The sequence below is a fragment of the Mauremys reevesii genome, linkage group 12 (genome assembly GCF_016161935.1).
Source record: "Mauremys reevesii isolate NIE-2019 linkage group 12, ASM1616193v1, whole genome shotgun sequence".
Classification (NCBI taxonomy): domain Eukaryota; kingdom Metazoa; phylum Chordata; order Testudines; family Geoemydidae; genus Mauremys; species Mauremys reevesii.
The window spans coordinates 36,564,772-36,588,099 of NC_052634.1; the positions used below are offsets into that span (position 1 = coordinate 36,564,772).

The following is a 23,328-nucleotide window of genomic DNA, read 5'->3' on the forward strand; positions in this document are numbered from 1 at the left end:
TTGACTCGCTTTGTGTCTGCGGCCAGTAAAATATCAGGACAAAATCATTCCAGTAATCGTGACCCTGGGTTTGAGGAGGCTTTGGTCATATTAAAATGTAACTAGCATGTTACACTTGTGTTTTTAAAGGTGGCTTCCCCAAGCAATCCCAAGTTGTTCTTCCCCCAGCTGGCTGATGGGGGTAGTGGGGGATCTCCCCAATAAGGGGGAATCTCTCTGGGCCCCACCATTAGATCTCCATCCTTTCTCCCCCTAACCATGCCCACCCCTCCCCTCCCCACGATCAATGTTTTAGAGTGAGCCATCCCTCCCTTTACGGGATACAGACTCTGTGACAGAGACTGACTGGGGCTCCTCTCTGCACGGCCCCAGTGGGGAAGGAAAGAGACTGGCGGGGAGGGGGCAGAGAAGATGGGCAGAAGGAGTCAAATGGGGCTAAACCAGAATCGAGATTTTCTTCCTGTTAAAATGTCCTGGAGTCTCATGGCTGAAAAGCCACATCTTGAGTTAGGTTTGATGTATCAGCCTGACAATCGCCAGGCAAAGGTGTGAACCCCAGAGACTGATAACTGCCTGCTGCCCAGCTTTGTCTAAGAAGCACCTGCAGTGGTGCAACTGGTTAGCACAGAGGGGGATACTGCTGGGGTTATGAGTTCAACCCTTATCTGGCGCCCTGGTTTCTACTCCTTGTGTAGTTTCCCCAACTTGCTTTGCTTAATTCACATGGAAAGTGCCCTACTAGGAAAAGGAGAGTAAGTTCTAAAATGTGGAAGTAGGTGCACAGCTTGGAAACATCCCCCCTGTGCTGCCATTAGTTCCAGTAGATTGTTCACTGGCAGCATGAATTGATTTCTTTGCTGTTGTGAAAGCTGCCAGGAAAAGTCTCTGCTCACCAGAGCTCCCTGCTTCTTCCAGCACATCTCTGGCTCCTTCCCTGCCCCAGGCACGGCTGTAGGAGGGTCCTATATGCACTGAGCCTAAAGCTTTTCCAAGCCTTCTTAGTGCAGCTGGCAGCATGTCAATTTCATAATCTAAAGGTCCTGAGTTCAAGCGTCAAAGAAGGCAATGGCTTTTGCTCCCTGCTTCAGATTTTCTACAGGAAATCAGAGAAAAGAAACTAGAGGAGAGTGGTTTCTAGACACCCTCCCACCCATCTCACACACACACCCACACACACAGAGACTTTTCTAGGGCATTAACTTTTCCTTCTCTGTGGAGTTTCTATTCTCCATAGAGCAAAATAAAACAAAAACATGCAAGTCTAAGCCTAATACAGATAAAAATCTCATCCTCAGAGATCTTCCAATAAGCTTCTTTTGCAGACTAGACTTATTTCTAGTCTGGGCCCAATATTTTCACCTGGTATAGTCCGTGTTCCAGTTCAGGTGATAGATAGGGGATGTCTCATGACTGCAGCCATGTTTGTTCAGTTCCATCCCCTTATACAGCTTTGGTACAAGGCAGGAATGTTTTGTCTCTCTCCTGGGGAAGAGCCCCACAGGACCTCAGAGTTATAGTTCATATTTCTAGTTTCAGATACAGGAATGATCGGTTCATACAAATAGGATGAACACACAGAGTAGATTATAAGCTTTATAATGATACTCTACCAGAGATCTTTTGCATGAAGCATATTCCAATTACATTATATTCACACTCATTAGCATATTTTCATAAAATCACATGGAGTGCACCATCACAGCAGGGACAGGGTTTTACTGCGGCACCTGGGAGCAGTTGAGTTTCATGTTCAGGCTATGGTATGAGTTCCTCCAGGTTTCTCGTAAGCACACAGGGACCTTAGCAGGTGCTCTCGCTACAGGAATGGCCCAGACATGATAAAGTGATGGGGATTGCATTTCCCTTTTTTATATTTGTATTTCCAATGACATTTCTGTTTGTGATTTCGTTTTGCTTTGTATTACTGTGTTTTCTCCTTATTTTGATATTTAACAGGCTAACTCTAACAGCTAATAATGCGAGACTTCCAAGCAGGGCCTGGGCGAGTGGAAAAGAACTGTAAGAGATGCTGTTTTTTGACCTTGTGTTAGAGAAGAATAGAATGCAGACTGTAGCAGAAATTGCTGAGAGAAGTAAGCTATCAGAAAGGAATATGTATAAACAAAATGCAGTTGTTGCTCATTACTGTGTCACAAAAGGTATAAATGCTTGCCTTAACTGTTTATCTAACCGAGACCTACCTCAGGAGGGGAAACTCTGCCCATGTGTACGCTCCCGCCTAACTGCAGTTGCTCGAAATAAACTGCATAATATAACAACATTTAACATCCCTGTGGTGGAAAGAGCATCTCAACAGCCTAACACTGTGGCATTTAATTTAAAAAAGGGGAACTATGCAAAAATGAGGGGGTTAGTTAAACAGAAATTAAAAGGTACAGTGACTAAAGTGAAATCCCTGCAAGCTGCATGGACGCTTTTTAAAGACACCATAATAGAGGCCCAACTTAAATGTATACTTCAATTTAAGAAACACAGTAAAAGAGCTCAAAAAGAGCCACCGGAGCTTATCAACCATGTAAAAGAAGCAATGAGATAAAAACTTTTAAAAAGTGGAAGTCAAACCCTAGAGAGGTAAATAGAAAGGAGCATAAACACTGCCAAATTAAGTGAAAAATTTAATAAGAAAAGCCAAAGAGGAGTTTGAAGATTGGCTAGCCAAAAACTCACAAGGTAATAAAATGGTTTTTAAGTATATCAGAAGCAGAAAGCCTGCTAAACAACCAGTGGGGCCCCTTGATGATCGACATACAAAAGGAGGGCTTAAAGATGATAAAGCCATTGAGGAGAAATTAAATGGATTCTTTGTGTCAATCTTCACGGCTGAGGATGTTAGGGAGATTCCCAAACCTGAGCTGGCTTTTGTAGGTAACAAATCTGAGGAAATGTCACAGATTGAAGTGTCACTAGAAGAGGTTTTGGAATTAATTGATAAATTTATCTGTAACAAGTCACAGGAACCAGACAGCATTCACCCAAGAGTTCTGAAAGAACTCAAATGTGAAGTTGCAGAACTATTAACTATGGTTTGTAACCTGTCCTTTAAATCTGCTTCTGTACCCAATGACTGGAAGATAGCTAATGTAACGTCAATATTTAGAAAGTGCTCTAGAGGTGATCCCGGCAATTACAGACCAGTAAGTCTAATGTCAGTACTGGAGAAATTAGTTGAAACAATAAATAGAATAAAATTGTCAGACACGTAGAAGAACATAAATTGTTGGACAAAAGTCAACATGGTTTCTATAAAGGGAAATGGTGTCTTGCTAATCTATTAGAGTTCTTTGAAGGGATCAACAAACATGTGGACAAGGGGGAATCCAGTGGACATAGTGTACTTAGATTTCCAGAAAGCCTTTGACAAGGTCCCTCGGCAAAGGCTCTTATGTAAATTAAGTTGTCATGGGATAAAAGGGAAGGAATTCATGGATTGAGAACTGGTTAAAAGACAGGGAACAAAGGGTAGGAATAAATGGTAAATTCTCAGAATGGAGAGGGGTAACTAGTGGTGTTCCCCAAGGGTCAGTCCGAGGACCAATCCTATTCACCTTATTCATAAATGATCTGGAGACAGGGGTAAAAAGTGAGGTGGCAAAGTTTGCAGATGACACTAAATTGCTCAAGATAGTTAAGACCAAAGGAGACTGTGAAGAACTTCAAAAAGAGCTCACACAACTAAGTGATTGAACAACAAAATGGCAAATGAAATTTAATGTGGATAAATGTAAAGTAATGCACATTGGAAAAAATAACCCCAATTATACATACAATATAATAGGGGCTAATTTAGCTACAACAAATCAGGAAAAAGATCTTGGAGTCATCATGGATAGTTCTCTGAAGATGTCCACGCAGTGTGCAGAGGCAATCAAAAAAGCAAACAGGATGTTAGGAATAATTAAAAAGGGGATAGAGACTAAGACGGAGGATATATTATTGCCCTTATATAAATTGATGGTACGCCCACATCTTGTACTACGTACAGATGTGGCCTCCTCATCTCAAAAAAGATATACTGGCATTAGAAAAGGTTCAGAGAAGGGCAATTAAAATGATTAGGGGTTTGGAACGGATCCCATATGACGAGAGATTAAAGAGGCTAGGACTTTTCAGCTTGGAAAAGAGGAGACTAAGGGGGAATATGATAGAGGTATATAAAATCATGAGTGATGTGGAGAAAGTAGATAAGGAAAAGTTATTTACTTACTCCCATAATACAAAAACTAGGGGCCACCAATGAAATTAATGGGCAGCAGGTTTAAAATAAATAAAAGGAAGCTCTTCTTCACACAGCGCACAGTCAACTTGTGGAACTTCTTGCCTGAAGAGGTTCTGAAGGCTAGGACTATAACAGGGTTTAAAAGAGAACTGGATAAATTCATGGAGGTTAAGTCCATTAATGGCTATTAGCCAGGATGGGTAAGGAGTGGTGTCCCTAGCCTGTTTGTCAGAGGGTGGAGATGGATGGCAGGAGAGAGATCACGTGATCATTGCCTGTTAGGTTCACTCCCTGGGCTGCTTCTGCTCTACAACTATAATTGTCTTTTTACACCAAAATCACTAACTTGAGCAGCCAATTCCATGTACAGTCCTAGTGGATGTAAGGCACAGGTAGCTTTTGCCTCAGGGTAGCTTGGCAGCATCAACCCTCTCTCCCCGACCTGGAGCTGATGAACATTCCTGGCTGGAGGGGAACACGCTCCTACGAATCAAAAGGAAAGGAGTTGATAGAAAAGATCATAGGACTGACCCCAAAGAAGGGTGAGCTAAAAAAGGCAGAAGGAGGCAAGTGATCTGGGGGAGCTGAGAGACCACGGTGAAGATGGTGCAAAGATCACTATATTGGAATTAGCAAATGTGATTTTTTAAAAAACAAATCTTTGGCCAGCCCTAATCAAGGCATTTCTTACAGTTCTCTCCCATTTGGATTTTCTGATGTCTAATAGGGAATGACCTCTGATTGAAGCTTTTCCCAAATGCAGAGCATGTGTAGGGTCTCTCTCCACTGTGGATTCTATGATGTCTGACAAGGTCTGAGCACTCAATGAAGTTTTTCCCGCACTCAGAGCATGTGTAGGGTCTCTCTTGTGTGGATTCTCTGATGTGCAATACGGTTTGAGCGCCGATTGAAGCTTTTCCCGCACTCAGAGCATGTGTAGGGCGTCTCTCCGGTGTGGATTCTCTGATGTGAGATAAGGGTAGAGCTATGACTGAAGCTTTTCCCACACTCAGAGCATGTGTAGGGCATCTCTCCGGTGTGGATTCTCTGATGTGCAATAAGGTGTGAGCTCTGATTGAAGCTTTTCCCGCACTCAGAGCATGTGTAGGGCGTCTCTCCGGTGTGGATTCTCTGATGTGCAATAAGGTTTGAGCTCCGATTGAAGCTTTTCCCGCACTCAGAGCATGTGTAGGGCGTCTCTCCGGTGTGGATTCTCTGATGTGTGATAAGAGTAGAGCTCCGATTGAAGCTTTTCCCACACTCGGAGCATGTGTAGGGCGTCTCTCCGGTGTGGATTCTCTGATGTGCGATAAGGTTTGAGCGCCAACTGAAGCTTTTCCCGCACTCAGAGCATGTGTAGGGCGTCTCTCCGGTGTGGATTCTCTGATGTGCGATAAGGGTAGAGCTCCGATTGAAGCTTTTCCCACACTCGGAGCATGTGTAGGGCGTCTCCCCAGTGTGGATTCTCTGATGTGCAATAAGGTTTGAGCGCCAACTGAAGCTTTTCCCGCACTCAGTGCATGTGTAGGGCTTCTCTCCCGTGTGGATTCTCTGATGTGCGATAACGGTAGAGCTCCGACTGAAGCTTTTCCCACACTCAGCGCATGTGTAGGACAGCTCTCCTGTGTGGATTCCCTGATGTGTGAAAAGGTCTGAGCTCTCATTGAAGCTTTTCCCACACTCATGCCATGTGTAGCGAGTCTCTTCCAAGTTGATTCTCTCGTGTGTAATAAGGTCTGAGTGGCTACTGAAGTTTTCCTCTAGACTCTGCTGAGACTCACAGGCTTTTGCTTTTTCTGGGAGTGCACAACTCCTGGAAACATTCCCTTTGGGTCTTCCTGATAACGTCCCATGTGGTTCTACTTGCTCAGCATCTTCCTGCTGGGGTGTCTCCACATTCTCACTCGCCATCCCAACACCTAATGGGAGACAGACAGAATCCAGACACAGGTCACTCCCTGTGCCTGAGAAAAAGGAAATCTCAGAGACAGGAATTTAAAAAGGGATGAACAAACCAAAATATGTGCGGGAGAGATCAAACCTATCAGGAGCTGATTTTCCCCAAACCCTTCCCCAGAAGAGAAAGGAAGGGACCAGTTTTGGTCTGCATCTCACCAGAACATGCAGGGGAAAGCAGGATCAGGTAGGGATCTGCTGCCAGTTGTTAGTCAGGATAGGTGGGAAGCCATGAGTGACATCTGCCTAATGATTCCACATCTGAAGGGAACAATCCTGAACTTGGAGAGCTTACAAGGTCTTTGTAGGGCATCCCAAATGTTTCCTGTATTCATGGAGAGTTTTTGAGTTGGTTTAACCAATCCCTCACCTATACAGGCAGCTCTCGGGAGCACTTCTTTCTTAGAGCCCTGGAGGTCTGGGACCCATGGCTCTTCCCCTCGTTCCAGCTGCGAGATCACATCAGGTTTGGAATTTAGAAACCCTACGTCAGGTAAAGAAAACAAGGAAGGTCAGTGGAATTTGTGGGATACTTGTCACAAAGAATAGTCCACGGTTTTAACCCCAGATCACTTTTAAGCAGTAACGTCCCAAGGCCGGCTTCCTTGGCTCAAAGTGGCAGGAGAGTTATTATTATTATAAATCATATGCATTACCTTAGTGCCTAAGGACCAGCTAACAGTGGATCCCCATTGTGCTAGGCAAAGTACAAACACAGAATAGTAGATGGCCCATGCCCTGAACGATTTACAATCTAACTAGACAAGACAACCACAGAATGGGGGAAGGGGTAGAACCACCAGATAATGAAATAGATCTTAAGATGCTTAAAGAAAATTTAGTTTGATAGCATCCTGTCTGGCAAGAAATCACTTATCAACGGTTGTGGTACCCTCATTTCTGTATTGTTTTATCTTTATGTCCACCACTTTTCTGGTTCTCTAATTGTTTCTGCCTGCGGTATAATTAATTTTGCTGGGTGTAAGTTAATTAGGGTAGTATGTATGTATGTATGCTTCACTCAGCAAAACTGAGATCCTCCCATGGACAGGTGACAATTATTCCCTTGTCTCTGTCGGGTATTCCATTGATGTAGGTTGGTCCCAGCCTGTCCTTAATGACCCATTCATATCACCCCGTGACAGCTCCGTGACAAAACACCTCATGTCTCCTCCTCTTTATAATCATAGCAATACCAACCACAGAGGGAAACTGAGGTGTGTATTGGCATCATAGAAGTATCACCAAAATTCCTGCCTCTATCACACACACACGGCTCACAGCCCCTGGAGAGAAAGCAAAGCACGGGAACTGGATGTTAGTCCAGTGAACACAGTGGAGAACAAGCTGCAATCCTCACACCCTGGTCAAACAGGAGAGGCATGTGGGTCCCCACCCATAGAGAGGGGCTGGCTAGCGGCCTGATACCCAAGAGGCCACTGCTTGAGCAGACCATGGAGGCAGTTCAAAGGCTTCGCTACCCCAGAACTGTGACATCGCAAAAGCAGATTTGGGGGAATTAGGAAACCTAGTGACTCAGGTGTAATGGGAGGGAGAATTAAACTCCCCCAGTGTGTGGAGAAGGCTGGGGAATTAAACACTAAAATTCAGAAGCAACAGCCCCTAATTCTTCCGGAAAAGGAGAGTGTAAGAAACAAGAACTGGGCCACACAAGCTCAGGAGGGACAGGCTCAGAGATCCAAGGAGCCTGGAGGGAAGACAGCTTGTGGCTGCTGCAGATGGGGAGAGGGGGGGACAAGACTCTCCAAACTCTCACTCCTGTTGACCCCGACCTGATTTTATCATCTACGACCACCATGTCTTGTGGGCAATTTTATACTTGCTAGAGGGAAAATGTCATGATCACAATATTGCTTATTAGCTTGGAACATGCGTGGAGGGGCAAGGAGGCGATGCAGGTCTACACTACAGCCGGGATCGACACTCTGAGATTGATCCACCCATGGTCGATTTACCGGGTGTAGTAAACACCCGCTAAATCGACTGCAGATCGCTCTCCAGTCGACCCCTGTACTCTATCCAGATGAGAAGAGTAAAGTTGACCTCCTGCAGCGTACACCCTGTGGTAACGCGATCTAAGGTACACTGACTCCAGCTACTTTATTCACGTAGCTGGAGTTGCGCAGTGTAGGTCGACTGACTGCGGTAGTATAAACATAGCCAAAGCTTGCTACAGTTAAGGGCCGTATATTAGGTGGAGGCTTTGTGGGAGTAGTTATGCTTAAGTCTGGGATTTATCTGAATAGGCCTAAGGAGAGAATCCCAAAGTCAGATATTTTGCACCCTGATTTTGAGAAACTAACGAGTAACCACAAACAGGTGCAACACGCCACAGGATTCTGAAAGCGAGGTGGGGGGGAGGGCGAGGGCGGGCTTTAGCAATTAGGTTGCTATGCAGTATCTCAGCAGTTGGAGGCATTCATATATTGGAATTATTAATAACTAAGTGATGTAAATCATGAGTATTAATGCTTGATGCTAAATTATGGACTTCCCAAAGGCCACATATGGGTTGGGGCAGCTATTGACATTATTGTAATCAGAGTAAAGGAGCAGATATGGTATATAGCCATCGTATTACTATAATAAAGTGGGTAAATTACCTTTCCTAGTGACCATTTTTTCATTTTGTTGGGTCCCTGAGATAGGGTCAACTGAAGCAGGGCCTCCCTTCTGATGGGCTCCCTTGCCCCTCGATCTTTGTTTCCAACGGTGTCCATAACTTGTAAGTATGCACAGGGCAAGACCCTCTTTACTATCTAGTCTAATTGTTACATGTATTGAGCCTGGCCTATGATTTCCATTATAACTGTCTGTATTAAATCACGTTTCTGTGTGTTTCACCAGATCTCATTCCCTCAATACACTGTGAGTGGCCATGTACAAGGACAAGCTGTACCCCAATACGTAATCTTATAGCCATAAAAATTGTACAGGCTACACCACCACCCTGTGACATCATCAATAAAGTGCCTATTTGTGCCTGGGTAGCAGCCCCGCGATGGGAGGGAGGATGCAGCAAGGACTCCGGATCGGTGGACAGGGTCGCTGTGCATAGAGATGGGGAGGTTATATGGGAAGGGGGATAATGAGCGGGAGAGGGAGGTCAAGAGTTAAAATAATAATATTCAGGAAAAAAATGTATAATGAAGCGAAACTGAACAGAAATAAAACCGGAGTGTAGGCTATAAAGCTTGGGTAGGGATTCGAGGTTAAAGGTCTGGGATTCCCCACAGCTCCAGATCCCTAAACCTCTCCTCCCGCCCACTGACCAACCCAGCCCACGTCCTGGGTGCCCTTCCTCCACACTCCCCTCCTCTTTGTCCCATTACTCTCAGCCGGCACCACCTCCTGGCACCTTGGGAACTTCTTGTGTTTCCTCCTCGTCTCTCACAACCTCATCCCTCCCTGCTGCTTCTTAGCTCTAATCCTGCACCCCCCCCCACATGTCCTGGCACCCCAGAATTATCTACTCCCCACTTCTCCTCCCCTCCCATAGCTCTGTTCTCCCTTCACCCGTGGGGTCCTGAATGTCAACATTATACGCTCTCCTATCAAAAACAACAAGGAGTCCAGTGGTGGCACCTTAAAGACTAATGGATTTATTTGGGCATCTGCTTTCGTGGGTAAAAAAACTTCACTTTTTCAGCTGCATCTCCTATCAAAAGAGGAGCTCATCTGCCTGTCACACAAGCCAGGCATGAGTCATACTCCTATTTACTTTAGAAGTCTACAGTCAGCAGATTTTCCTATTGAAAAGGCATGAAAGCTACAGTTATTAATGTAGTTGCTAATGTAGCCAATAAGGATGTATTCAATGCAATTTTAAAATGACTGACAGCACCAAAAATGGCACATGTCCAAAAATGATACTTATGTATGGGAGATAAGGCAAAAAAGGGGGGCAAGGAAACTTGTCAAAACTTGTATGACAAATAAAGGTATAAACTTATCACTACTTGGGTTCTTTAAGAGACCCCACAGCTTCTAATAACCCAGGGGACAGGACTCCTCACCCAGCAAGACCACCGTCTCATAGTTCTCCTGCATGACATCCCTGTAGAGGGCTCTCTGAGTGGGGTCCAGCAGAGCCCATTCCTCTCTGGTGAAATACACAGCCACCTCCTCGAAGGTCACCGGCCCCTGAAAGAGAAAGAGTCCAACACTCAGTACCTGCTGCCCCACTCACAGTCCTATTATTCACAGAACAGCAGCACCAGGTAAATGGAAGCTCCGCCCACCCCACCTTGTCTAGAGCATACAGGAGGCATCAGAGGGTAGAAAGAGAGAACCTTTGTGTCTCCCAGCTGACAGACGGAGGCAGGGTCTTCACATTTATCACATACCTACAAGCCAGAGCTTGATATAGGAGATGGGGCTGTCTCTGGACCCTGCTGGTGTCTCCCTGGTAGGAATCCCAACACTCTCCAAATATATGGAAGAAAGGGGAAGTCAATAGTAAAGAGTGTAAGTGAGAAGGTCAGAATTGTACAAAACTGGCTATAAGAAATCAATGGAAATACGAAGGAAGTTTTTAAAAGTATATTAAGTACAAAATTAATCCTAACAATGGTAGTGGTAAATTACTAGATGGAAATGGCAGAATTATCAAAAATAATGCAGAAGAGGTAAAAGTCCTCAATCAATATTTCTCCCCTGGATTTGGAGAAAAACAGATGCTGTAACTCATATCATAAGATGTTGACGACGACACTCTTTCCATTCCAACAAGAACTCACGAGGACGTTAAACAGCAGCTATTGAAGTTAGACATGTTTAAATCAGCAGGTCCAGATAACTTGTATCCAAGAGTTTTAAAAGGCTTGGTAGAGCGGGTACCCATAGCAGTGCCTCTGTGTGACAACATCTTTATGGCTGACTTAGAACAACGCTTCCTTAGCTCTCGTTCCCTAACGCCCCTACTCTACTTACGTTACATTGATGACATCATCATCTGGACCCATGGAAAGGAACCCCTTGAGGAATTCCACCATGATTTCAATAGTTTCCATCCCACCATCAACCTCAGCCTAAACTAATCCACACAAGCGGTCCATTTCCTAGACACTACTGTGTTAATAAGTGATGGTCACATAAACACCACCCTATACCAGAAACCCACTGACCGCTATACTTACCTACATGTCTCCAGCTTCCATCCGCAACACACCACACGATCCATTGCCTACAGCCAAGCTCTAAGATACAACCGTATTTGATCCAATCCCTCAGACAGAGACAAACACCTACAAGATCTCTATCAAGCATTCTTAAAACTACAATACCCATCTGCTGAAGTGAAAAAACAGATTGACAGAGCCAGAAGAGTACCCAGAAGTCACCTACTACAGGACAGGCCCAATAAAGAAAACAACAGAACGCCACTAGCCATCACCTACAGCCCCCAACTAAAACCTCTCCAGCGCATCATCAAAGATCTACAACCTATCCTTAAAGATGATCCCTCATTCTCACGATCTTGGGAGACAGGCCAGTCCTCGCTTACAGACAGCCCCCAAACCTGAAGCAAATACTCACCAGCAACCGCACACCATACAACATAAACACTAACCCAGGAACCTATCCTTGCAACAAAGCCTGATGCCAGCTCTGTCCACATATCTATTCAAGTGACACCATCATAGAACCTAATCACATCAGCCATGCCATCAGGGGCTCGTTCACCTGCACATCTACCAACGTGATATAGGCCATCATGTGCCAGCAATGCCCCTCTGCCATGTACATTGGCCAAACCGGACAGTCTCTACGCAAAAGAATAAATGGACACAAATCAGGAATCATAACATTCAAAAACCAGTAGGAGAACACTTCAACCTCTCTAACCACTCAGTGACAGACTTGAAGGTGGCAATTTTGCAACAAAAAAACTTCAAAAACAGACTCCAACGAGAGACTGCTGAACACGACTTAATATGCAAATTAGATACAATTAACTTAGGTTTAAACAGAGACCGGGAATGGTTGGGTCATTACACTAATTGAATCTATTTCCCTATGTTAAGTTCTCCTCACACCTTCTATCACTTATCACTTCAAAAGTTTTGTTTCTCCTGCTGATGATAGTTCATCTCAATTGATTAGACTCTTCCAGTTGGTATGCATACTTCCACCTTTTCATGTTCTCTGTATGTATAAATATCTCCTGTCTGTGTGTTCCATTCTATGCATCCGAAGAAGTGAGCTGGAGCTCACGAAAGCTTATGCTAAAATAAATTTGTTAGTCTCTAAGGTGCCACAAGTACTCCTGTTCTTTTTGCGGATACAGACTAACACGGCTGCTACTCTGAAACCTGTATGACATGTGTAATCCTGTGAATAATAGATAGGAGTGGGTATACTAACAGTATGGGTATTTCTATTACTTAATAAGGGTTTGGAGGGTATTGTAATGGATGTAGGCGTGTACATACTAACTGAGATAAAAGGAGAGTGATGTAACTAATCCAGTGCTTACTCAACAATTGGGTCGAGGGGAACAAGTATTGCAATAAAGAAGCCTGTACTCGTATCCGCCTCCGGGTCAACCTGCTCCTTTATTCTTCTAACAATCACTTCAAATCGATCTTTCTGCAGTTAATAAACTCATTTTATGCTTTATCTTAACCAGTGTTAAGTATTTTGAATGAAGTGTCCAGGGAAAATCTGAGCTTGGTTAGCACAAGCTTGTTGTGCACATCTTTCCCATATTGAGGGGAAGGCGAATTATATTAATGAGATTACATTATAGAGATCCCTGTGCACTATAAGATAGTATAATTCTGAATTTATACTACAGCAAGTGTGCAAGGTTTGGGAGCTGGGAAATTGGCTGTCGTCTTCTATCTGTCCTTGAGTGGCTTTCAGGTAGCTTAGTTGGGTGTATGGCGCCACCTGCTGTCCTGCTGGGTGATAACAGGGCCTGGAGAGGCTGACAATCTCCAGCAAAGCAGTGTGAGAAGGGCCAGCCCAGCTTGAGGGTTAGAGGGCACAGCAGTTCCCAGAAGCCCCCCAGACTGAACCCTAGGGGTGACAACCCATCACACCCTACGTTACACAAGTCTCAGCAGGTTTGTCACATCCTGTCCCCTCCCTTTCTCCACCCTCAATATTTCCTGCCTCCCACCACCTCCAGCAGCTCCCACCCTCCTATGCATTTACTGCTCCTCTCCCTCCAAGCAGAGCCCACCATCAGCTCCATGATAATCTCTTACCTGAGCCAGCTCCATTGTAGCCATTTCCTGCCCCCTGGGAGGATGGGATAATCTGGAGCAAAGGTGGACGTTAGTCTGTAGCCTGTCAGGGCGAGAAGGGCGATGTGAGAGAATTCAGACGGGGTTTTCATCCATTCCACAAGCCGATTCCCCCCAGGATTTTTCCCTGCTAATGGACATTCTAGGTTCTGCCACACTGTGAAGAACAGAGTGACCTTATTCCAGTACAGGCCTAGCCCCCTCCCACCAGGTGTAACTCTCTGAGAAATCATGAAACCCTCCCAGTAACAGTCTCTTTTACACTTATCAAGTTTGTGGACAATACCAAGCTGGGAGGGGTAGCAAGTGGTTTGGAGGATAGGATTAAAATTCAAAATGATCTGGACAAACTGGAGAAATGGTCTGAAGTAAATAGGATGAAATTCAATTAGGACACCTGCAAAATACACCGCTTACGAAGGAACAATCAGTTGCACACATACAAAATGGGAAATGACTGCGTAGGAAGGAGTGCTGCGGAAAGGGATCTGGGGGTCATAGTGGATCACAAGCTAAATATGAGTCAACAGTGTAACACTGTTGCAAAAAAAGAAAACATCATTCTGGGATGTATTAGCGGGAGTACTGTAAGCGAGACATGAGAAATAATTCTTCTGCTCTATTTCACACTGATTAGGCCACAACTGGAGTACTGTGTCCAGTTGTGGGTGCCACATTTCAGGAAAGATGTGGACAAATTGGAGAAAGTCCAGAGAAGAGCAAGAAAAATGATGAAAAGTCTAGAAAACATGACCTATGAGGGAAGATTGAAAACATTGGGTTTGTTTAGTCTGGAGAAGAGAAGACTGAGAGGGGACATGGTAATAGTTTTCAAATACATAAAAGGTTGTTACAAAGATGCGAGAGAAAAATTGTTCTTCTTAACCTCTGAGGGTAGGATTAGAAGCAATGTCTTTAAATTGCAGCAAGGGCGGTTTAGGATGGAGATTGGGGAAAAAACTCCCTAACTGTCCGAGTGGTTAAACACTGGAATAAATTGCGTAGGGAGGTTGTGGAATCTCCATCATTGGGGATTTTTAAGAGCAGGCTGGACAAACAGCTCTCAGGCATGGTCTAGATAATACTTAGTCCTGCCTTGAGTGCAGGGGACTGGACTGGTGACCTCTCGAGGTCCCTTCCAGTTCTGTGATTCTATGAACCAAAGGCCAGAGAAGAGCAGAATCAAAGGAGTCACTTTGGGGGATTCTCCCTGTCATTGTCCCCAAGGCAGCTGTCTCGGGTTTACATTGGATGCTCCAGCCTTTATACAGTCTCTCCTGGGAGTGCCCCTTTCATGGGCTGGGCCTAGTTTTAGCTTTTGGCAAGTGTGACCCTGGGGGCTCTGAGACTGGGCCTTCTTGCTCAGCACATCTTGTTTCTTTCTGTGCCTCCCAGTGAGTCCAAATGAGTAGATATTCCTCACAGACTGTGAACATAAAAATGGCCGACTGCATCAGAGCACTGGTCCATCTAGCTCAGTGGCCAATGCCAGGTGCTTCAGAGGGAAAGAACAGCGCAGGGAATCATCAAGTGATCCATCCCCTGCCACCCATTCCCAGCTTCTGGCAAAGAGGCGAGACACACCATCCCTGTCCATCCTGCCTCTGACACTGGCAGATGAGGTGTTAGCTCTTGCAAAAGCCCCCATGTCTTAATTGAACATGGACAAACACATAGCTGGAATCAATCTGACTCACCTATGTTAGTATTGTTAAAAGAGGTATTAGAATTGTAAGAATGTGTTTAGACTTTATTGAATGCTTGTGAGTTGGTGTCTGGGTTAGTATCTGACTAGTTGCAGGGGGTTGGACTAGATACCTCCTGAGGTCCCTTCCAACCCTGATATTCTATGATTCTATGACTGGCAGTAACCTGAACATTGCTGTGGTTCGTGGAGTAAGGCAGTGGTTCTCAACCAGGGTCCTGGGCCCGCTGGGGGGACACTAGCAGGTTTCAGGGGGGCCAAGCAAGGCCACCATTAGACTCGCTGAAGTCCCAGTGCATGGGGCTGAAGTCCAGGGCCCTGAGCCCCACCACCCGGGAGTTTGAGTGGGAGTTTACAGGGGGAGGCGGAAGGGGGTGGCGCCGAGCGTCCCGTGTTCCCCAGGTAAGAACGCCGAGCGAGGCCGAGACAGAGCAGCCATGAGCCAAGCAGCAGAGGATACACTGAGGATGATAGCATGCAGCAGCTGCGGTATGTACATGGTCCTAGCGGGGGACCCAGAACAGTACTATGTATGCATGAAGTGCCGCCTAATAGAGCTGCTGGAGGAAAAGATCCAGGGTCTAGAGCTGCAGGTAGAAACCCTGGTAGAGCATAGAAGGGGGTTCAAGCAGCTGATGGAGCAATGGCAAGCTGTGGCCGAAGGGGAATGCTCAGAGGTAAAGGGGGAAGCAGGGGCTAAGTCCAGTGAGGGGGGACTGCCAGATGAGGAATATGGGTGGTGGAAGCATGTGACCGTGAGAAGCAGGCCGAGGAAAAGGAGAGCCAGTGAGGGAGAAATAGAGTTAAGGAACAGGTTTGAAGGTTTGGAGAATGAGGAAGAGGTACAGCAGGTGGTAGCTGACGGTGGGAGGGCAAGGAAAAAGGTGAGGAGCCAGGCTAGTCCGCTAGAAAGAGGGGAGGAGTCGATGGAGGCAGCACCAAGTTTGGGCCCAGTGAGGATGCAGGATGGCTTAAGGGGAACCACAAAGGATGATAGGAATGGAAGGAGCTTGCAACCAGGGGGGACAGAGGATAGGTTAAAGGACCGCACTGTCCCCAGGCAAAGGCAGGTCTATCTGATTAGGGATTCCATACTGAGAAGGTTGGACAGGCCTGTGACCAGGGCCGATCCAGAGAACAGAAGGGTGTGCTGCCTACCGGGCGCTAAAATACGGGATGTGGACCTGAGGTTGAAAAGGATCCTAAGAGGAGCAGGTAAGAACCCGTTGATCATCCTTCATGTAGGAACGAATGACACGGCTAGATTCTCGCTAGAGAGGATCAAGGGAGACTATGCCAGGTTGGGTAAGACGCTCAAGGAAATTGAGGCTCAGGTGATCTTCAGTGGGATTCTACCTGTCCCTAGGGAAGGGCGCCAAAGGGGTGACAAGATTGTGACGATAAATAGTTGGCTGAGGGAGTGGTGTTACAAGGAGGGCTTTGGGATGTATGGGCACTGGGAGGCTTTCGGGGACAGAGAACTGTTCTCACGGGATGGGCTCCACCTGAGTAGGGAAGGAAGTAGAATTCTAGGAGGGAGGCTGGCTCATCTGATTAAACAAGCTTTAAACTAGACATTGGGGGGAGACGGTTGGGAGAGGTCCAGGTACTCTCCACGCCAAATTTATACATTGAGAGGGAGAACAACAGGATAACAACAGATATAGCCAGAGGGGGAGGGTTAGGTATAAGGAAGAGGGGGGGGACGGATAATAGACCGACAGGTCATACTGGTAGTACTGTGTCCCTACCAAGTTGGGTGAAAAGGGTGAGAGGAGCCAAACAGCAAAAATTAGGATGTTTGTTCACCAATGCGAGAAGCTTAGGTAACAAAATGGAGGAACTGGAGCTCCTGGTCCGAGAATTGAAACCAGATATCGTAGGAATAACCGAAACATGGTGGAACGGTAGCCATGATTGGAGTACAGGTATGGAAGGGTATGTGCTGTTTAGGAAAGACCGAAACAAAGGTAAAGGTGGGGGAGTAGCATTGTATGTCAATAATGAGGTGAAATGTAACGAAATAACTAGCAATGCAATGGATAATACGGAGTCTGTTTGGGCAATGGTCACATTGGGGAAGAAAACTACTAGAGCGTCCCCTGGGATAGTGATTGGGGTGTGCTATAGACCGCCGGGATCTAGCCTGGATATGGATAGAGAGCTCTTTAATGTTTTTAAGGAGGTAAATACTAATAGGAACTGTGTGATCATGGGAGACTTTAACTTCCCAGATATAGATTGGGAAACAAATGCTAGTAATAATAATAGGGCTCAGCTTTTCCTAGACGTGATAGCTGATGAAATCCTTCATCAAGTAGTTGCTGAACCGACGAGGGGGGATGCCATTTTAGATCTGATTTTGGTGAGTAACAAGGACCTTGTTGAGGAAATAGTTGTAGGGGACAACCTTGGCTCGAGTGATCATGAGCTAATTCGTTTCAAAATAAATGGAAGGATAAACAAAATTGCATCTGAGACTAAGGTTTACGATTTCAAAAGGGCTAACTTTACTAAATTAAAGCGACTAGTTAGGGAAGTGGACTGGACTAACATATTTAGGGATCTAAAGGCGGAAGACGCCTGGGGTTACTTCAGGTTGAAGTTGCAGGAGCTGTCAGAGGCCTGTATCCCGAGAAAGGGAAAACGGTTCGTAGGTAGCAGTTTTAGACCGAGCTGGATGAGCAAGCGTCTCAGAGGGGTGATTAAGAAAAAACAGAAAGCATAGGAGGACTGGAAAATGGGAGGGATCAGCAAAGAAACCTACCTTATTGAGGTCAGAGGGTGTAGGGAAGCAGTGAGAAAGGCAAAGAGCTGGGTGGAGATGGACCTAGCGAAGGGATTAAAACCAATAGCAAAAGGTTTTTAGCCATATAAATAGGAAAACCAAGAAGGAAGAAGTGGGACAGCTTAAAACTTTAAACTGAGTGGAGATTAGGGATAAGATGGATAAGGAGCTGGTTAAAGGGGAGACTGCAGAGGGTCGTATTGAAGGGTGAACTGTCGGGTTGGAGGGGGGTTACCAGTGGAGTTCCTCAAGGTTCGGTTTTGGGTCCAATTTTATTCAATCTATTCATCGCTGACCTCAGAACCAAAAGTAGGAGTGGGCTGATAAAGTTGACGGATGACACCAAGTTGGGAGGTATTGCCAATTCGGAAAAGGATCGGGATATCCTCCAGGGAGATTTGGATGACCTTGAAAACTGGAGTATTAGTAACAGGATGAAATTCAATAGTGAGAAGTGTAAGGTTATGCATTTAGGGATGACTAACAAGAACTTTAGTTATAAGCTTGGGACGCACCAGTTGGAAGTAATGGAGGAGGAGAAGGACCTAGGAGTCCTGGTTGATCGTAGGATGACTATGAGTAGGCAATGTGATGTGGCCGTTAAAAAAGCTAATGCGGTCTTGGGATGCATTAGGGCGAGGTATTTCTAGTAGAGATAAGGAGGTGCTAGTCCCGTTATATAAGGCGTTGGTGAGACCTCATTTGGAGTATTGTGTGCAGTTTTGGTCTCCCATGTTTAAGAAGGATGAATTCAAACTGGAACGAGTACAAAGAAGGGCCACTAGAATGATCCGAGGAATGGAAGGCCTGTCGCATTTAAAGGAGACTTGAGGAGCTCGGTTTGTGTTCCTTAACCAAAAACAAGGATAAGAGGAGATATGATTGCACTCTTTAAATATATCAGAGGGATAAATACCAGGGAAGGAGAGGAATTATTTCAGCTCAGTGCTAATGTGGACACGAGGACAAACGGATATAAATTGTCAGTCAGGAAATTTAGGCTTGAAATTAGACGAAGGTTTCTAACCATCAGAGGAGTGCAATTCTGGAACAGCCTGCCGAAGGAAACAGTGGGGGCGAAGGACCTCCATGACTTTAAGATTAAGCTAGATAAGTTTATGGAGGAGTTGGTATGATAGGTTAGTCAATAGGTCAATTAAGTGACACACTGGTAATTAGTACAATGATAGGATATTGTTAGCCTTTTTCCAGAGGGTATGGCTGGAGAGTCTTGCCCGCATGCTCGGGGTTCAGCTGATCGCCATATTTGGGGTCGGGAAGGAATTTTCCTCCAGGGAAGATTGGCAGTGGCCCTGGAGGTTTTTCGCCTTCCTCCGAAGCATGGGGCAGGGGTCGCTTGCTGGTGGATTATCTGCTACTTGAAGTCTTTAAATCATGATTTGGAGCATTCAACAGCAGAGTCAAGGGAGAGAATTATTTCAGGAGTGGGTGGATCGGCTTATGTGGCCTGCATCTTGCAGGAGGTCAGACTAGATGATCATAATGGTCCCTTCTGATCTTGAATTCTATGATTCTATGATAATCTTGGCATGGCACAATATCTGAACGAATATTTTGCCTCGGTCTTTAATGAGGCTAATGAAGGGCTAAGGAATAGTGGTAGAGGGACTGATGGGAATGAAGATATGGGGGTAGACATTACGGTATCTGAGGTAGAAGCCAAACTTGAACAGCTTAACGGAAGTAGATCGGGGGGCCCGGATAATCTTCATCCTAGAATATTAAGGGAATTGGCGAGTGAAATTGCAAGCCCGTTAGCGATGATTTTTAATAAATCTCTAAACTCGGGGGTTGTACCGTTCGACTAGAGATTAGCTAATATAGTTCCTATATTCAAGAAGGGGGAAAAAAGTGACCCAGGTAACTACAGGCCTGTTAGTTTAACATCTGTAGTATGCAAAGTCATGGGAAAAATTATAAAGGAGAGAGTGGTTACAGACCTTGAGGCCAATGGCAACTGGGACAAATTACAGCATGGTTTTACGAAAGGTAGATCGTGTCAAACCAACCTGATCTCCTTCTTTGAGAAAGTAACAGACTTTTTAGACAAGGGAAATGCGGTGGATCTAATATATCTTGATTTCAGTAAGGCGTTTGATACGGTACCGCATGAGGAATTACTGGTTAAATTGGAAAAGATGGGGATCGAAATGAAAATCCAGAGGTGGATAAGGAGCTGGTTAAAGGGGAGACTACAGAGGGTCGTATTGAAGGGTGATCTGTCGGGTTGGAGGGGCGTTACCAGTGGAGTTCCTCAAGGTTTGGTTTTGGGTCCGATTTTATTTAATCTATTCATCGCTGACCTCGGAACCAAAAGTAGGAGTGGGCTGATAAAGTTGACGGATGACACCAAGTTGGGAGGTATTGCCAATTCGGAAAAGGATCGGGATATCCTCCAGGGAGATTTGGATGACCTTGAAAACTGGAGTATTAGTAACAGGATGAAATTCAATAATGAGAAGTGTAAGGTTATGCATTTAGGGATGACTAAAGAATTTTAGTTATAAGCTGGGGACACACCAGTTGGAAGTAACGGAGGAGGAGAAGGACCTAGGAGTCCTGGTTGATCGTAGGATGACTATGAGTAGGCAATGTGATGTGGCCGTTAAAAAAGCTAATGCGGTCTTGGGATGCATTAGGGCGAGGTATTTCTAGTAGAGATAAGGAGGTGCTAGTCCCGTTATATAAGGCGTTGGTGAGACCTCATTTGGAGTATTGTGTGCAGTTTTGGTCTCCCATGTTTAAGAAGGATGAATTCAAACTGGAACGAGTACAAAGAAGGGCCACTAGAATGATCCGAGGAATGGAAGGCCTGTCGTATGAAAGGAGACTTGAGGAGCTCGGTTTGTTTTCCTTAACCAAAAAAAAGGATAAGAGGAGATATGATTGCACTCTTTAAATATATCAGAGGGATAAATACCAGGGAAGGAGAGGAATTATTTCAGCTCAGTGCTAATGTGGACAGGAGGACAAACGGATATAAATTGTCAGTTAGGAAATCTAGGCTTGAAATTAGACGAAGATTTCTAACCATCAGAGGAGTGCAATTCTGGAACAGCCTACCGAGGGAAACAGTGGGGGCGAAGGACCTCCATGACTTTAAGATTAAGCTGGATAAGTTTATGGAGGGGATGGTATGAAGCCAAAGTCTAAGCAATGTAGATTTGTGGGGCCCCTGTGGTATGGTACCCCGAGAGGGGAAGAAAGTGCCCTGAGGACGCAGCCAGAGGGTTGAGCCCTGACACACAACTGGCTCAGAGGGTCTCTGCCAGTCAGGAAGGGCTCGCAGCGAGGGAAGCCTGGCAACTGATGGTTGGAGGGGTGAAGAGGTTTGGGGAATGGTGGGGGAAGAAGCGTCTGGGACTGGATAACCTGGGGCTGGGCAGTCTCCATAGGGGACACTTGCTCCTCCTGTGCCCTTTCCACACCCTCTTGCCAGTAGAGAATGACCACCCTGTCCTCACCCACAGCGGCAGCCGTGTCTCAGGACTGCACCCACTAACTCTCTTCCCATTTGGGATATAGCTCAGGGCAACAATTTCCCACCAAGATGAACCCAGCTGGCTGCTGCCTGTTCTGGTGCCACAGGGTGGGTGAAAGGCAGAACTGCAGCACTTCTCAGGCAGAATTTATTTTCTTCATGCAAAAAAAAAAAAAGAAAGAAATTCTGCACTGGACGTGAATTCTGTGCGTACGCAGTGGCCCAGAATTCCCACATGAGTAACTCACACCCGGCACAAACATAACCTGCTCATTCCCATCTCTTCTCCCTGTGCGTCGAGTCCCAGAGCTGCTGCTGTCATTAATGCACACAGGCTTTCACGCCCGTCCGTGCTGGCACGACCCAATCCAGTTACAGGACTGAACCCTTATTCTCCCATCACATGGGGCAGTCTCAGCTCAGGGGGAGATGAGAGGGGAAGTGGGTACAAATGGAAAAGACTCGTTGTAGCCATGTTGGTCCCAAGATATCAAAGAGAGGGATTTTAATTGGATCTAAAAGAAATGACCTCACCCACCTTGTCTCTCCAAGAGATCTGAAAGTGGCAGAAGGAGACAAACAGGAAGACAGAGCTCAGGACTCTAAATCAAACATTTCAAGCCCCTGGAAGAAACTACATTTCCCTTCTTCCCCTGGGTATGTTTGTGTCCTATATGAGGGACCACCCCATTCCTCTCACAGCAGCAAGGGGGAGACTGCAGCCAGCCCCAGATGGTCCTTCCCCAGCCTGGGATGTATTGTGAGGAAATGTGTGTGTGGTGGGTGCCTGGGCTGGGTACAGCAAAATCGATCTGCAGACTGGAAAGTCAGGGCAACTTCAGCACAGCTTGGGGGCAGGGGTAGCGGTTCTGGACCTGGGCCTCTGCCCCCACAGGTCCCATGGCAGATGGCTCTGGCAGCATCAAGTGGGTCCGTCACTGCAGGGGAAGGCAGGGGCACTGTCTGCGATGGGGGGGGGGCATTGGAGGGGGGTCCATGCCCAGGAATGGGGGAGGGAATTCACCTCCCCACCCCTCTGCAGAGCCCAGCAACTAGGGATTTATCCAGGGAAGTGAATTTCACTCTGGGTGACTTTGAGCCGGCCACGGAAAGATCCTTGTGCCTTAGGTTCCACACTGGCCCCAGGAGTTCACTAGTTCTCCCTCCCCAGACTGCCGGGGGCAGCTAGGGATAATTAGTGGGTTATGGGAATTAGAAGATGAAAACTCACTAAGAACAATGATATTTGTGTGTTTATTATTAAATCCCCAGACACCCACCAATCCCCGTCCTCCTTCCCATGAGCTATAAATATCTAAGGGACTCAGCTATTGATCCTGCAGCCAGTTCCTGCCCTTCCCCACTTTCTAAAGCAGCACTTTTAAGAACAGGCCAGGGAAACATGCAAATACTTTGAACCAAATTCCAGAAGCTGCTGAGCATGGACAAGTTACAATGAAACCAAGGTTCCGTCTCTCCAAGGACCTGGCCCCTAGTGCAAAATAACAGACACTCCCCAGAAATATGAAACAGCAACTTCATAACTGATAGATTATTATCTATTGACTTCTGGGAATTACCCCAAAAAAACCCCAAAAAACAAAACAAAACAAAAAAAACCCTAATGACGGTGTTATCTTGAGGAAAAGATTTCATGTGTCTTTAGATCATACCGATTTGTATTCTGGAATTTTATACAATAAAATGCCTAATTCGTAGCCCTATGGCAATTGCCTGGTGTCACTACAGGGCAGAATTAAGGTTGGTGCCTTAGCTGTGAATTTCCATCCCCTAGCATATTGCAATTGCTGTTAAGTGGGTTTGACAAAATTCACTTAGTCTATTTCTTTCTGTTAATGTCAATTG

The 23,328-nt window shown here is 45.8% G+C and overlaps 1 protein-coding gene across 1 annotated transcript in view; it reads right to left on the reverse strand.

The window, feature by feature from the left end:
* Positions 1–5,110: 5,110 nt before the first annotated feature.
* LOC120375400 (zinc finger protein 850-like) overlaps positions 5,111–23,328 on the reverse strand; it is a gene marked incomplete at both ends in the record, with an annotated part of 188,503 nt that continues 170,285 nt past the window's right edge. Inside the window, one exon of the mRNA XM_039496022.1 lies at positions 5,111–5,779. Within this exon, the coding sequence (XP_039351956.1) occupies positions 5,111–5,779 (669 nt within the window). The remainder of the gene's footprint in view (positions 5,780–23,328) is intronic.